Genomic DNA, 12,903 nt, shown 5'->3' with positions numbered 1-12,903 from the left:
TCGGACGAGCATTGGGTGTTGGGGTCCGAGTTCTTGATGGGGTTTGGGGTCGGATTAGAAGTGGGTTTGGGGGTTTCAGGCATAAGATCTGAGGAAGAAGAAGACTCCATGGATATGGAACTTTCATGGCCTCCGACTTCGCCTCCGATCTTTGAGTATGGATATCCATTCATTTTTTTGTGCTTGTAGGGTTTGATAGAGAGGTTTGATCTAGGAGATCATAGAAGAGCATAGCAATGGCGAATATATATATATATATATATATATATATATTGTATATGGAAGATGATGTGAAAGTGGGGTCAAATAATGAAATGGAAACAAGGTTAAAAAAAATTCCAGACGCATGTTATAGATGAGAGAGAGAGAGAGAGAGAGAGAGATTCGTAGTATATTTTACTGAAGGTAGGTTCGGAAGTTCTGCACTGTTCACAGTGAAAGATTCATGGTATCTTTTACTGAATGTAGATTCGAAAGTAAAGGTTCTGCACTTTTCACAGTTGCCGCATATATCTTTGACTCGAGCCGGTGAACTTTTGGGGGAGTTTTAACCTTTGATATAAATATATAATTGAACAAGTCGAGTCGGTGATAAAAACAAATTTTAAAAAGTTTTTGGATTCAAGTAAATATATTTACAAGATATGTATAGTTTACTGATAAATTAAAATTTTTTAACATATAATATCTTGTAATTATTTTATATTACTAAAAAATACTTTAATTTATATATATTTATTACTTTAAATTTTTAATTTTTATTGAATTAATTTTTTTAAAGAAAAAGCCTCTCAGTTTTATTTTATTTTATAGTTAATTTTTTAACTTTGGCAGCTATAAGAAATGTACAATAATCTTTATAATATAATATGTTTACAAATTTTATCAATTTTTTAAAAGTTTATAAAATTGATAAAAGATGTAAAATAAAGATTAAAAAAATAATTTTTGAAAAGGGAAATTGTATGATTAATGAATAAGCTCATACAATCCATCGGAATGGACATACTGAATAATTATAAACACAAACACCCGTCAATTTGATATTGAATGTTCATACCCTAGTCATTTCTAGTATTCAAACCCGGAAAAAAAATTATTTATCACTGAAGTCGTTTGGTTCGTGACTAAAATTTTAAATTAAATATAATATATGATCTCAATATTAAAAAAATTATAGAAACTAAATTAGAGGTATCAATTCACAACATTAATGGATTTGAAGTGAATATACGCTTTATAATTATGTATTGTTTAAATTTTATTATTCAAATCTATTTTACTATTGTATATAATGGATTCAATTTTTAATATCCCAATATATTACCAGTTTTATTTATGAAATTCTAATATTTGACTAATAATGTTTACTTTTAATTCAGATTTGAATAAAACACTTAAGTTTCAAGTGAATAAAATATAAATAAAATTATAATCTTCTATTTTTTTAAACTGTTCAAATGATTATAAGATAATATTTGTTTAATTTTTTTATTAAACTATTAGTCACATATATATCTTACAGATGCAACAGTTCAAACTCATATCCTATAAGTAAAATAATAGTCTCTTTTATCAATGAAACAATTCAACAAATTCTTTCATTTATAAATTGTATTTTGATAAATCCAAAATGATAATAATATAGTATATGTTTTAAAAATTTACAATCAATTGACAGTAAAAACTCAAACAATTTTAAAATTTCCCATACTCAATCTTGAAATCTCTATGAACAACAAATATTCTTTAATTACTGAGATGATTGATTCGTGCATTCATTTATAAAATCTAACTCGAGACATTTAACAGAAAATATATTAAACTTCTAATCATTAAACTATAATTGTATGCCACACTACAATGAATTATTATAGTTAATAAAATATGCATAAACAAAAATGGCTTGTGAGTTGTGAATTAATTAGTAAGTAAATATGTTTGACTAAACGCGGTATCTTTGAATAGATGCGCCAGATCCTCCAACCTGTCGTGTCATTTTCGTCGACAAGTCTTCATCACGGGTCACGTGGTTCGTCGATCAATGCGAGTTTCGTGATTATAATATAATATATGTTTAAAAAAAATTTAATCATTTAACATTAAACGTTTAAATACTTTTACATACATCGTTTATAGATCCGGCCCTGAATCAGAGTATGAGAGACGCCCGCTTAAGGCCCACAAAATAATTTTTTTATTATAATATTTTTTATTTTTATGATAATAAATTAAAAAATTGTAAAATAAAATAGAGTAATCTATGCATTTAGTACATAAACTATTCATTTTAGTACCTAAACTTTTAATTTTTTCAAAATTATATTTAACGTTTAGTTTAATTTCATTTTGATACCCCTCGTTAAAAATTTAACGCGTTCAGTACCTGACTATCAGTTTTTGTTTGTTTCAGTACCTAAAATTTCAGAAAATTTCAAAACTTAACGTTAAATTTTGAATGGGTACTAAAATGAAATAAAAAATTAAAGTTTTGACGATGGGTAATAAAATAAAACAAAAACTAAACTTTACGTATGGTTTTGAAAAAAATTGAAAGTTTAGATACTAAAATAAACCAAAAATAATAATTTAAGTATTAAATACATAATTTACTCAATAAAATAATGGGCCCATGAATTTATTAAGGTGTCAATTATCTTTATTGAATTTTATATTAACGTTGATAAATTGTTATTCCATAAAATTCTAATTTAATATTTCTTTATCAAAATTCAAAAAAAATTCAATTGAACTCTTTAATTGTGGTCTTTCCAAATTCTCATTATTAATTCACTAAATCTCTTTTCCGATTTTTCATATCTTTAATCATTAAAATCAATTAATTTGTAAAATAATTTAAATTACCTTTTAACCCAACATAAAATAAATCACGTCCATTATAGATAATAATATCTAAAATTAGTACATAAATTTTCGTTCGTCCATAGTTGCATAGTGAGCTTAAGGTTTTAAAATTTTGATATCTTAAAGGTTGAGTTTTATTCGTATAAATTTTATTATAAATAAGTTTAGTTTAAAAACATTTTGATTTTTAATTTGATTGTATTTTATAATGGTTAATGAATAAGTTTTATTATGTATAAGCCTAGTTCATATGCATTTTGATTATTATTAGTTCAATTGTATTTTGTAATGCTTAATTATGGTAATAGTTGTTCGAATGTCTACAAATTATGGTTATAATTATATTCGTCAACTTGACCCTTAATATTTACATATTTTGTCAATTTAACCATTATTCTTGCATGCATATTTTAATTTCAAAGGATTATAGATTAAATTTTGGTTCATATTCATAATTTTTCAAAAATAGAGACAACACATGCTTTTAACAAAGGTACTAAAACTTTGGACGTTATAGGACTTAAACATTCTATGCACGTAACCGACTCCCGAGCACAAGCTTACTATAGTTTTGAAAGTGGACCGCCAAATTATCTTTTCAAAGATAAATTTTATAAGATTTTTTTTTTCCTGAAAAAGTGATTTTATGGGTGCTCGGTCATACTAAATCTAAAATAACCGTTGACGACTCCAATTTTTTAAAATATAAGTGATTTTCAAATAAAATTATTTTTCGAACCTAAAAACAATTTTAACGACATTCGTTTCCAATCTTATATAACACTGATGCAGGCCTGAAAATGATAAATTCATCAAAACACTATCAGATCAATTGAGATATCTATCTCCATAAAACGTTTTCACAACATCAATTCTCTATTTATCAACAATTTAGTGGAACAACATTGAATCAATTGGAATTCTTTTCCTATATTGGACACGTCTTTTTCATGTCTTTGATCTCATGAACATACTCTGTAAAATTAAATAATAATTTATGATCATAAAAATTATCGAATCATAACTATGATATTGATTTTTATAAAATTATAGATAAAAATATAATTTACATAAGATTAAGATAAAATAAAAGAATAATTAATGCACACAAAATAAAGCAACATAAATATTCTTCATTAATCGATCAATTAATAAATTTCGATTTTTTTTTTGTATAGAATTATTTTTTAAGCGTAAAAACTCGGGTAGAAAAGTCAATAAAGAGTATTTTCCGTGCAAAGCCCCAATGTAATGTGGAAATTTCTCACTTAATGGAAACTGTAATGGCAACTTGATTGTACTGCGGCAAAATTGGAAAATCAATATATATATATATATATATATATATATATATATATATATATATATATATATATATATATATATGAAACTAAACCACATCAAACGCCTCGGCTTTGACCGCTCTCCAAAACCGCACCACCCCAGTCAATAGTTTACGGACACGTTTGCTTCACCGCATTTTGATCCCCGCCGCTCAGCGTCATCTTCCCTATAAAACCACACTCGCTTTCTTTCCCAAGTGTAATATGAAACTAAACCATATATTAGTGAAAAGTCAAACTCGTGGCAATGAATACCCCATCTATTATTTCTTATATTTTTGTCTGCAAGACAAATTCAATGCAATCTTTGCCGACATTCTGGACTTTCACACTGGCAGGTAACTGTAATCTCTTCCACCTCTTCTCTCTTTGTATTTTCCTTGTAATTTATTTGGATCCTTGGGAGTTGAATACATCCACCAAATACTCCTTGTAATGGTGAAATTTGATTCTTTGAAAAACTGTTATGGTAATTAATTTTGGTGTGTTCTGGTGAAAAATGAAGATGGGTATCAGGAACAACCAGCTGCTTTTCATTTCTAGTAGTAGCTCAAAGGTTGGGTTAGTTTCAGATTCTTAGTATGATGGGTACAGATATACATGCATGCATATACATATAGTCGTCTATCCATGTTCATGCACCAGAGATTTTTGGTTCATTGAGGCAAGTCCACTTGCCTGGTCAATGTTTATAATCAAAAGGTCTTCATAGGTGAACTGGGGTTAAAAAATTTGGGAATATGGGGATATATTTTGTCTAATGTATTGGGTGAGCTCTGAATTGTTAGTGTTCGTGAAAAATGGGCAGGTTTTAGTTAATTTGAGCTTGGTTTGGGTTCCAAATCTATCCATAAAGTTTAGAGTGGGAGTCTTGTTCGGTGAAGAATAGTGATATACTGGTCAAATACCTGTCAAATGGTGCACAAGGTATCGTCTCAGAGGGCGGCTGAGATTGCAGTTGGGTCTATTGGGTGTGGATATAATCTAGCTCTTGATTTAAAGTTGAAATATTGTTATGAAGATGGAAAGGATTCGCCGTTGATCGAGTTTGAAGATGTCGGGTGTTATGATGTAGCTTTGCCTGGTGGAGTCTCCATCCGGAATGTATCAAAGTTGATCAGATGTAATCAAGGCAAGGAGGGCATGAGGAACAAGTCTGATGTTATTTCCTTCCAGCAGGTAAATTCATTTGTTTCAGCCGGTAAATTTTGTTTCTTCCAACATAGTAAGGGGCATTAGGATAGCCAAAGTAACATAAGCTTACCCATAACTTAAGATTACCCACACCATAATCGGGACATTGGGGCAGCCCTCGATGGTGAGTCTAGAACATACCTTAACCAGTGGAGCTGCCCGTAACCTTTGATTGTATATCACTATGAAGATCCCAGGATGTTTAAGAGATCTCTCAGGAAACTTTACAACGTTTGAAATGGGAGAATTTCCTAAATGCAAAAGATCTAGCCACTCCACTTGGTTCCTCTACCCTGCCATGGCCGTATACATGTGTGGCCCTCGGCACATTACTCGGTCATGGCCCTATATATGAGTGGCCATGACATACTGCACTTGGAAATTAGGATGGTTTGGCTTTGGGGTTGAGTTCTTATTGTTCACTTAAACTTTTGAAAACAGATGATTGTTGGTTTCTTACTTCCCAAATGTACCAATTCAGATTTCTTTCACTATTTGGAACATTTGTCTTTGGCCTGGCAAAAAAGCACAGAATGATTTGTTATTTCTTTTCTCTCTAATTAGTCTTTCCTTTGTTTTTTTCTCTTTCTAGGCAGATGTCGGAACAGTTCAACCATGAATTGTCTCTGAGTGGCAAAATTCCTTCTGGTTTATTCAATGCCATGTTCGACTTCTCTGGCTGTTGGTACAAAGATGCAGTCGGCACTAAGACCCTAGCTTTTGATGGGATATTCATCACACTTTATACGGCTTCACTGGAGAAATCGCAAATGGTACTCCGTGATCATGTTAGGAAAGCTGTTCCATCATCATGGGAACCTGCTGCCTTAGCAAGGTGAAGTAATTGAATTCGAAATGTGTTTACAATCATATGTGATGCAAGAGTGATCATTTGGTTCTGTCATTCCAGATTCATCAGGACATTTGGAACTCATATTATAGTTGGTGTGGAGATGGGTGGAAAGGATGTAATATACGTAAAACAGCAGCACTCATCGATTGTTCAACCAGCCGATGTATATTTAAAATTAAAGAAGTTGGCTGATGAGAAGTTTTCAAAGAAAAACATACAAAGTCGGATCGAGTCAGAACAAGTGAAGCTAAATAATCAGGTTATTACAATGCTAAACATGCTGTGCTTTACCCATGGATTCACCATTTTGTATCATCAAGCAATACATTTATCAAACATCTATTTGATTCCATCGGATCAGTCCTGTTCAAAGAGCCACTGTGGAAGTTTGTCGAATACAAATCCCGGTCATCTTCTTCTTATACGCCTTCTTTCCAAATAGTGCATGCTCTTATTTGTTAATTTTATATGCAGGATATCTCTGTAATTTACAGAAGGAGAGGTGGGAAAGAGGAAATGAACTTATCTCATACTGAGTGGCTACACACTGTTCAGGTTCAGCCTGAGGTGGTCTCAATGTCCTTCATTCCAATTACTTCTTTGTTAAGTGGAATCCCGATGAGCGGATTCTTGAACCATGCCATAAATCTCTACTTACGATGTAAGCACGATGGACTTTCTCTATTGTTTGTTAATTTACTGCCATTGTAACAGTCATGGTTTGTTGGTTTTATAGACATCAAGTTTATCAACACATTTATTGCAGGAAACATTGTGATGTTAATACTATAAAGATTTTAGACTATATCAAATGCATGACTGTCAAAAATTTATATGACAGATAAACCGCCGCTTGAAGAGCTACATTTGTTTCTGGAATTTCAACTACCAAGGCAGTGGGCACCAGTTTTCAAAGAGTTTCCCCGTGGTTCACAACACAAGCGACAGAGCAATTCGTTTTTACAATTCAAGTTCTGGGGTCCCAAGCTTTATGTTAACACCAGTCCAGTAAAGCTTCTTTTCATACTCTTCAAATTTCTGCTGGTTTTCTCTTTACTTTTCGATTCATGACAATTAGATGAGCATTTTTCTTGTTTCTTGTGCTTCAAGAAAGTCCTTTTGTGGTAGGTGGTATTCATTTTGTTCCTGTTAAAATCAATACTTACTATTGTTACCAATTCCATGACAGGTTGATGTAGGTAAGAGACCAGTTACAGGTCTTCGGCTGTATCTCGAGGGTAAAAGAAGCAACCGGTTGGCTATCTACATGCAGCACCTTTCTTCTCTACCGACATTCTTTCAACTCGTCGATGAGCCTGTTGATACATTTCCTCATCAAGAGTCCTATGATAAAAGATACTTCGAAAAAGTTCGGTGGAAGAACTTCTCTAGAGTTTGTACCTCTCCTGTAGAGGCTGACAACGATCATTCCATAGTAACCGGAGCACACCTACAGGTAGAGAAATATGGATTCAAAAGCATCCTCTTTGTACGACTACATTTCTCCACTGTTTTGGGAGCGGTAATCATGAGGCACTCGGAGTGGGATGGATCGTTCGGATTCGCACCTCAGTCCGGTGTCCTATCTGATCTGTTGAGTAAGTCATTAACGCCACCTCCACCACAACCTAAGCCTCATACAACGAGCTCTACAGTTTACCCTGGTGGCCCCCCGATGCCGAATTACACTCCGAAGCTATTGAAATTCGTGGATACGTCCGAGATGAAAAGAGGGCCACATGATCCTCCTGGGTACTGGGTTGTTTCCGGGGCAAGGCTGGTTGTTGAGAAAGGCAAGATTGCTCTACGGGTAAAGTATTCCTTACTAACTGCCGTGTTAACCGATGAGATACCGTACGAGCATTAGCACATTTTTACTATGCTGACGAGAATCTAGGCAAGCCGTGGCCACTGCGGGCGAAACCAAAAGGGGCAGACAGGTGTATCGACGCTCAGTTGTCCTAGTCCTCGACATACAATTTCTACCTTCATCCGGCTAGTTGTCATCTCTAGAGAGAGGGCATATTACTCGGTCTTCACTTTCTCTTTTTCCACTACTGTAATTTATTTGTGCTATGTTAGTAAAAATACTGTTGCAAAATGAAGATATTAGCCATGATTATAACAATCAAATAAAAATAAATAATATTATTATGTCGAAATAAAATTTATTATTTTAAAAACGATTTTATCATAATCAGCAATGATAACCCTAAACGATTTTATCATTATTGTTTAGTAAGTTAAATTTAATAAAGATAAAACCCATAGTTGAAAATCTTGTGCAAGTTGATCTTATAAATTCTTCAAAGCTCATACGACAATTATTTGTATTAATCCTATGGGCTATGAGTCATCCAAAATAAAGAATAAAAAAGTTATTTATCTAATACATGTAAAAGTATAATTATTTATATTACTAATGCGTTATAACAGTTTTTACATGTTTATTTAATTCAAATCGGCTTATTTCATATGTATAATACTAATAGAAAATAACCTCAGTCACAAAAAATGCCTTATAATATACGATTTTAACCAATTTTTTTTGGATTTGTCAAAATGACCAACTAAATCGCAATGCGATCGATAATGCGCAACGCGATCTCCGGTATCACAAATCAGTTTTCAGATTCGCAACGCGAACTTCGACTATCGCAATGCGAACTTGGACTATCGCAATGCGAATATGTAAATCGCAATGCGATAGTCGAAGTTCGCGTTGCGATAGTCCAAGTTCGCGTTGCGATTTATTCCAAATTCGTTGCGATAGTCCAAAATCGCAACGACTGGCGAAATTGCATTTGTTTCTTAAGAATTTTCTCTAAAAAGATAGTATTCGATTTACATATTCGCATTGCGATAGTCCAAGTTCGCAAGTTCGCATTGCGATAGTCGAAGTTCGCGTTGCGATATTCCAAGTTCGCATTGCGATAGTCGACTATGATTTGCGATACCGGAGATCGCGTTGCGAATTATCGATCGCATTGCGATTTAGTTGGTCATTTTGGTAAATCCAAAAAAATTGGTTAAAATCATATATTATAAGGTATTTTTGGTGACTGAAGTTATTTTCTCTAATACTAATAAAATTAGATATAATTTTAGTTAATTTATAATATTATATCTAAAATAGATATTTTCTATTAAAAAAATGAAATCATTTTATGACATCAAAGTCAAACATTAAAATTTTAAATCTAACTTTTTAAAAGTAATTTTACACGTCAATTTTCAAAAACACTTTTCAAAAATAATATTAAACATGTCTTAAATAGATAATAATTTAATATTACAAAAAAAATATTATCGAATCGAATCATTATCCTAAATTTTTTACTATTAAAGAATGTGTATAAATATATATCTACTTAAACCTCTTAATTTTAATTTATTTTAGTTTTATCTTTTTACATTTATTTATAATTACACTTTATCTCTTTTAAGTTGATATCTTGATTCTATCCTTTATCATACATCATTAATAGATATATAATTGCTTTATTGTTTAATTTAATTTTTCATTCGTCACAATATTTTGAATTGTCAAACTTTTGACTTTCGGGGAAAAAGTTTTTTTTTCTCTTTAAAATATTGTCCAAGTCTACATTATTCACAAATATGAACTGTAGTTCTTGTTCTTCAGCAGCGTACGCGTTCTTTTTATTTTGTTTGATATGAATTTGAATGTTTGAGCTATTTGTGGACCTGTGATCTGTTCTGTATCAATATATACTTGAAAAGAAAATTGTGAATGATGGGTTTTGTTCTTTTTTCTTCTTAGATGTTGAGCTATTTGTAGAGTTTGGATTGGTTGAATTTGGTTCCAAATTTGGTGAAGAAGAGTGATAGCCTGAGCAATGGCGCTTAAGCTGCCAGCTCCGAAGGCGGCTGAGATTGCCATAGGGTCCATTGGATGTGGATACGATATTGTAATGGATCTTCAGCTGAAGAACTGCAAAGGGAATCATTCAAAAGATTCACGTCTTGTTGAGTTTGATGAAGATGGAGATCATGAGATTGTTTTACCTGGTGGGATTTCAATACCCAATGTTTCCAACTCAATAAAATGTGTTATAGGAGAACGTACACGGCTCAGATCCGATGTTCTCTCTTTCCAACAGGTAATAGTTTGTTTGTTCATTGCTATCAATATCCATATATGTATATTGTGATTCAGTTGTTGTGGCATGAATGTCTTCAATTTGGTTATGTTTTCATACTAATTTGTCAGTCATGAATGTCTGTTTTTTCTGATTTCTCTTCTTTTATTTTCTCCAGATGTCAGAGTATTTCAACCAAGAACTTTCTTTACCCGGAAGAATACCTTCAGGCCTCTTCAATTCGATGTTTGAATTCTCCGGTTTCTGGCAAAAAAATGCTTCTAATACCAAGGCACTTGCTTTCAATGGGGTGTTCGTCACCGTCTACTCGGTTGCAATGGAGCGATACCAACTGGAGCTGTGGGATCATTCAAGAAAGCAGTCCCACCTACATGGGAACCTGCAGCATTGGCAAGGTGAATTCCGATACATTTTTTATCATTGAGTTCTTAGAATGAGTTCTTTTAATAGTAGCTCAACATGAATATTCTTAATGAAAGTATGAAGAATGCTGTTGCCTGTTGTGTTGGTGACTGAATTTTATGTTGCCTACTGTGCTTTATGTAATGTTATCTACTCTCTGCTGTATAATCTCAGGTTTATTGGCACTTATGGCACCCATATAATTATTGGTGTGAAAATGGGAGGGAAGGATGTTATTTACACAAAACAGCAGCACCCCTCTACTCTTCAACCTGCTGATATCCAGAAAAGATTGAATGATATGGCTGATAAGAGGTTTGTAGACTCCAATGGATCGAAGGATATGTCTGAACAAGTCTTCCAGGGTGACAAGGTTTGCAATATACTTCAATGATATTCATCTAGAATATAGCTGTAGGTCTAGATAAATCATGCTTCTTCTTGTTTTGGTGGAATGAAATCGATATTCCTAGTTCACTATTCTTTTACAACAGTGTACGATCTTCGTGACTGGCCAGGAAGGCAGGGTATTAGTATGGAAATTGTTTTGAATGTTTATGTTGGCAGTTTTGTTTTTGGTTGTATTACTTTGACACTGTATGCTTTGATTGCTATAGCCTTTGGTTATTAGAGATTAGTTAATCTCTACAGAATAAAGAAATTATAGCTCTTCATTTGCATATTTCTGAGCTATTTATGGGTTTTAATCTTTCTGTTAATCTTCCTTACAACGGAACCATTTGCAGAATTTGTTTTCTTTCAATGTTGTTAATAATTACCTAAAGTTTGCAGGATATTATAAGCATTTGCAAAAGGAGAGGTGGAAGTGATGATACAAACCTTTCTCACAATGACTGGTTAGAAACGGTTCGGTCGGAGCCTGATGTAATCTCGATGTCCTTCATCTCTATTACTTCTCTGTTGAATGGTGTTCCGGGTGTTGGATATCTGAGCCATGCCATATACCTATACTTGCGATGTAAGCAAGACCTACTCTGTCTGTCCACCTCATTTTCCTTCATTTTGCTCACTGCTGCAAATGATACAGATAAACCACCAATTGACGAGCTACACCCGTTTTTGGAACTTCAGCTTCCGAGACAGTGGGCACCGACTTACAGTGAACTTCCTCTTGGTCGGCAATGGAAGCAACAAAGCACCACACCTTTGCAGTTCAGCTTCATGGGGCCAAAGCTTCATGTTAGAACCATTCAGGTAAAGTTTTCTTCATCCTCTTAAAACTCTGCTGTTTTTTGCTAGAAATCCAATATAAGGGAGTTACTCTAGTTGGTAGGGAAGTTTTCAATTCGTAACAATTAGTCAGATTAACATTTTCCTGTTTCTTTTGCTACAAGAAAGTCCGGTGGGAGGTGATTTCATTCATATTTTAAATATCAGCATAAGGAACTTCTATCAATTGTTTTCATTTTGCTTCTGTTAAGATCATAAGTTAATATTATTATCATTTTCATGGCAGGTTGATGTAGGGATGAGACCGGTTACAGGTCTTGGGCTCTATCTGGAGGGTAAAAGAAGTAATCGGTTGGCTATCTGCATGCAGCACCTTAGTTCTCGACCGGCATACTTCCAACTTGTGGATGAACCTAATGATACCTTCCCTGATCAAGAGTTCCATGATAAAAGATGTATTGAAAAAGTTCGATGGAAGAACTACTCTGGAGTTTGTACAGCTCCTGTAGAAGCTTCCAATGATGATAGGATAGTTACTAGAGCTCAGTTGGTGGTGGGGAAACATGGATTCCGAAATGTTCTCTTCTTACGACTTCATTTCTCCACCGTTTCGGGAGCGGTGATCGTAAGGCGTCCGGAGTGGGAATTTGCACCTGAGCCCATAGTCCCTGTAGCTGTAACCCAGTCTGATGAATCACAACCTCAGATATATATAGATTCTGCAGTTTACCCCGGTGGCCCTCCTAAGCCGAATCATACTCCGAAACTCGAGAAATTTGTCAATAAAGCTGAGATTACAAGAGGGCCACAAGATCCTCCTGGTTATTGGGTTGTTTCCGGTGCAAGACTGGCTGTGGAGAAAGGCAAGATTGCTCTAAGGGTAAAATTTTCCTTACTAACTCTGCCTAGGGTTTAGGGTAAATCCTGACGT

At 33.5% G+C, this 12,903-nt stretch overlaps 1 protein-coding gene and 1 pseudogene across 2 annotated transcripts; both read left to right on the top strand.

Annotated features, from left to right (window-relative positions):
* Nucleotides 1–4,988: 4,988 nt before the first annotated feature.
* Nucleotides 4,989–12,903, top strand: LOC120201684 (MACPF domain-containing protein At4g24290-like). 2 transcript variants are annotated; one of them, XM_039202251.1, is made up of 8 exons: nt 4,989–5,387; nt 5,999–6,237; nt 6,313–6,514; nt 6,730–6,916; nt 7,097–7,263; nt 7,445–7,971; nt 12,315–12,316; nt 12,761–12,903. In XM_039202251.1, the coding sequence occupies exons 1-8, from the start codon at nt 5,124–5,126 to the stop codon at nt 12,886–12,888; spliced, it is 1,716 nt and encodes a 571-aa protein (XP_039058182.1). In that variant the 5' UTR covers nt 4,989–5,123; the 3' UTR covers nt 12,889–12,903. The 2 variants fall into 2 exon arrangements, with proteins under 2 accessions (XP_039058182.1, XP_039058181.1); XM_039202250.1 differs by lacking the exons at nt 12,315–12,316; nt 12,761–12,903 and having other exon boundaries at nt 4,993–5,387; nt 7,445–8,220.
* LOC120201685 lies at nt 10,077–12,309 on the top strand (annotated as a pseudogene).

Source organism: Hibiscus syriacus, unplaced genomic scaffold, assembly GCF_006381635.1.
Source record: "Hibiscus syriacus cultivar Baekdansim isolate YM2019G1 unplaced genomic scaffold, ASM638163v2 tig00007895_pilon, whole genome shotgun sequence".
Taxonomy (NCBI): Eukaryota; Viridiplantae; Streptophyta; class Magnoliopsida; order Malvales; family Malvaceae; genus Hibiscus; species Hibiscus syriacus.
This window is presented reverse-complemented; position numbering and strand designations above follow the sequence as displayed.

Coding starts and splice junctions, on each gene's coding strand:
- LOC120201684 (XM_039202250.1), top strand. CDS start 5,124: ATGGTGCACAAGGTATCGTCTCAGAGGGCGGCTGAGATTGCAGTTGGG. Junction 5,388..5,998: donor ATGTTATTTCCTTCCAGCAG/GTAAATTCATTT, acceptor CTTTCTAGGCAG/ATGTCGGAACAGTTCAACCA. Junction 6,917..7,096: donor CATAAATCTCTACTTACGAT/GTAAGCACGATG, acceptor TTTATATGACAG/ATAAACCGCCGCTTGAAGAG.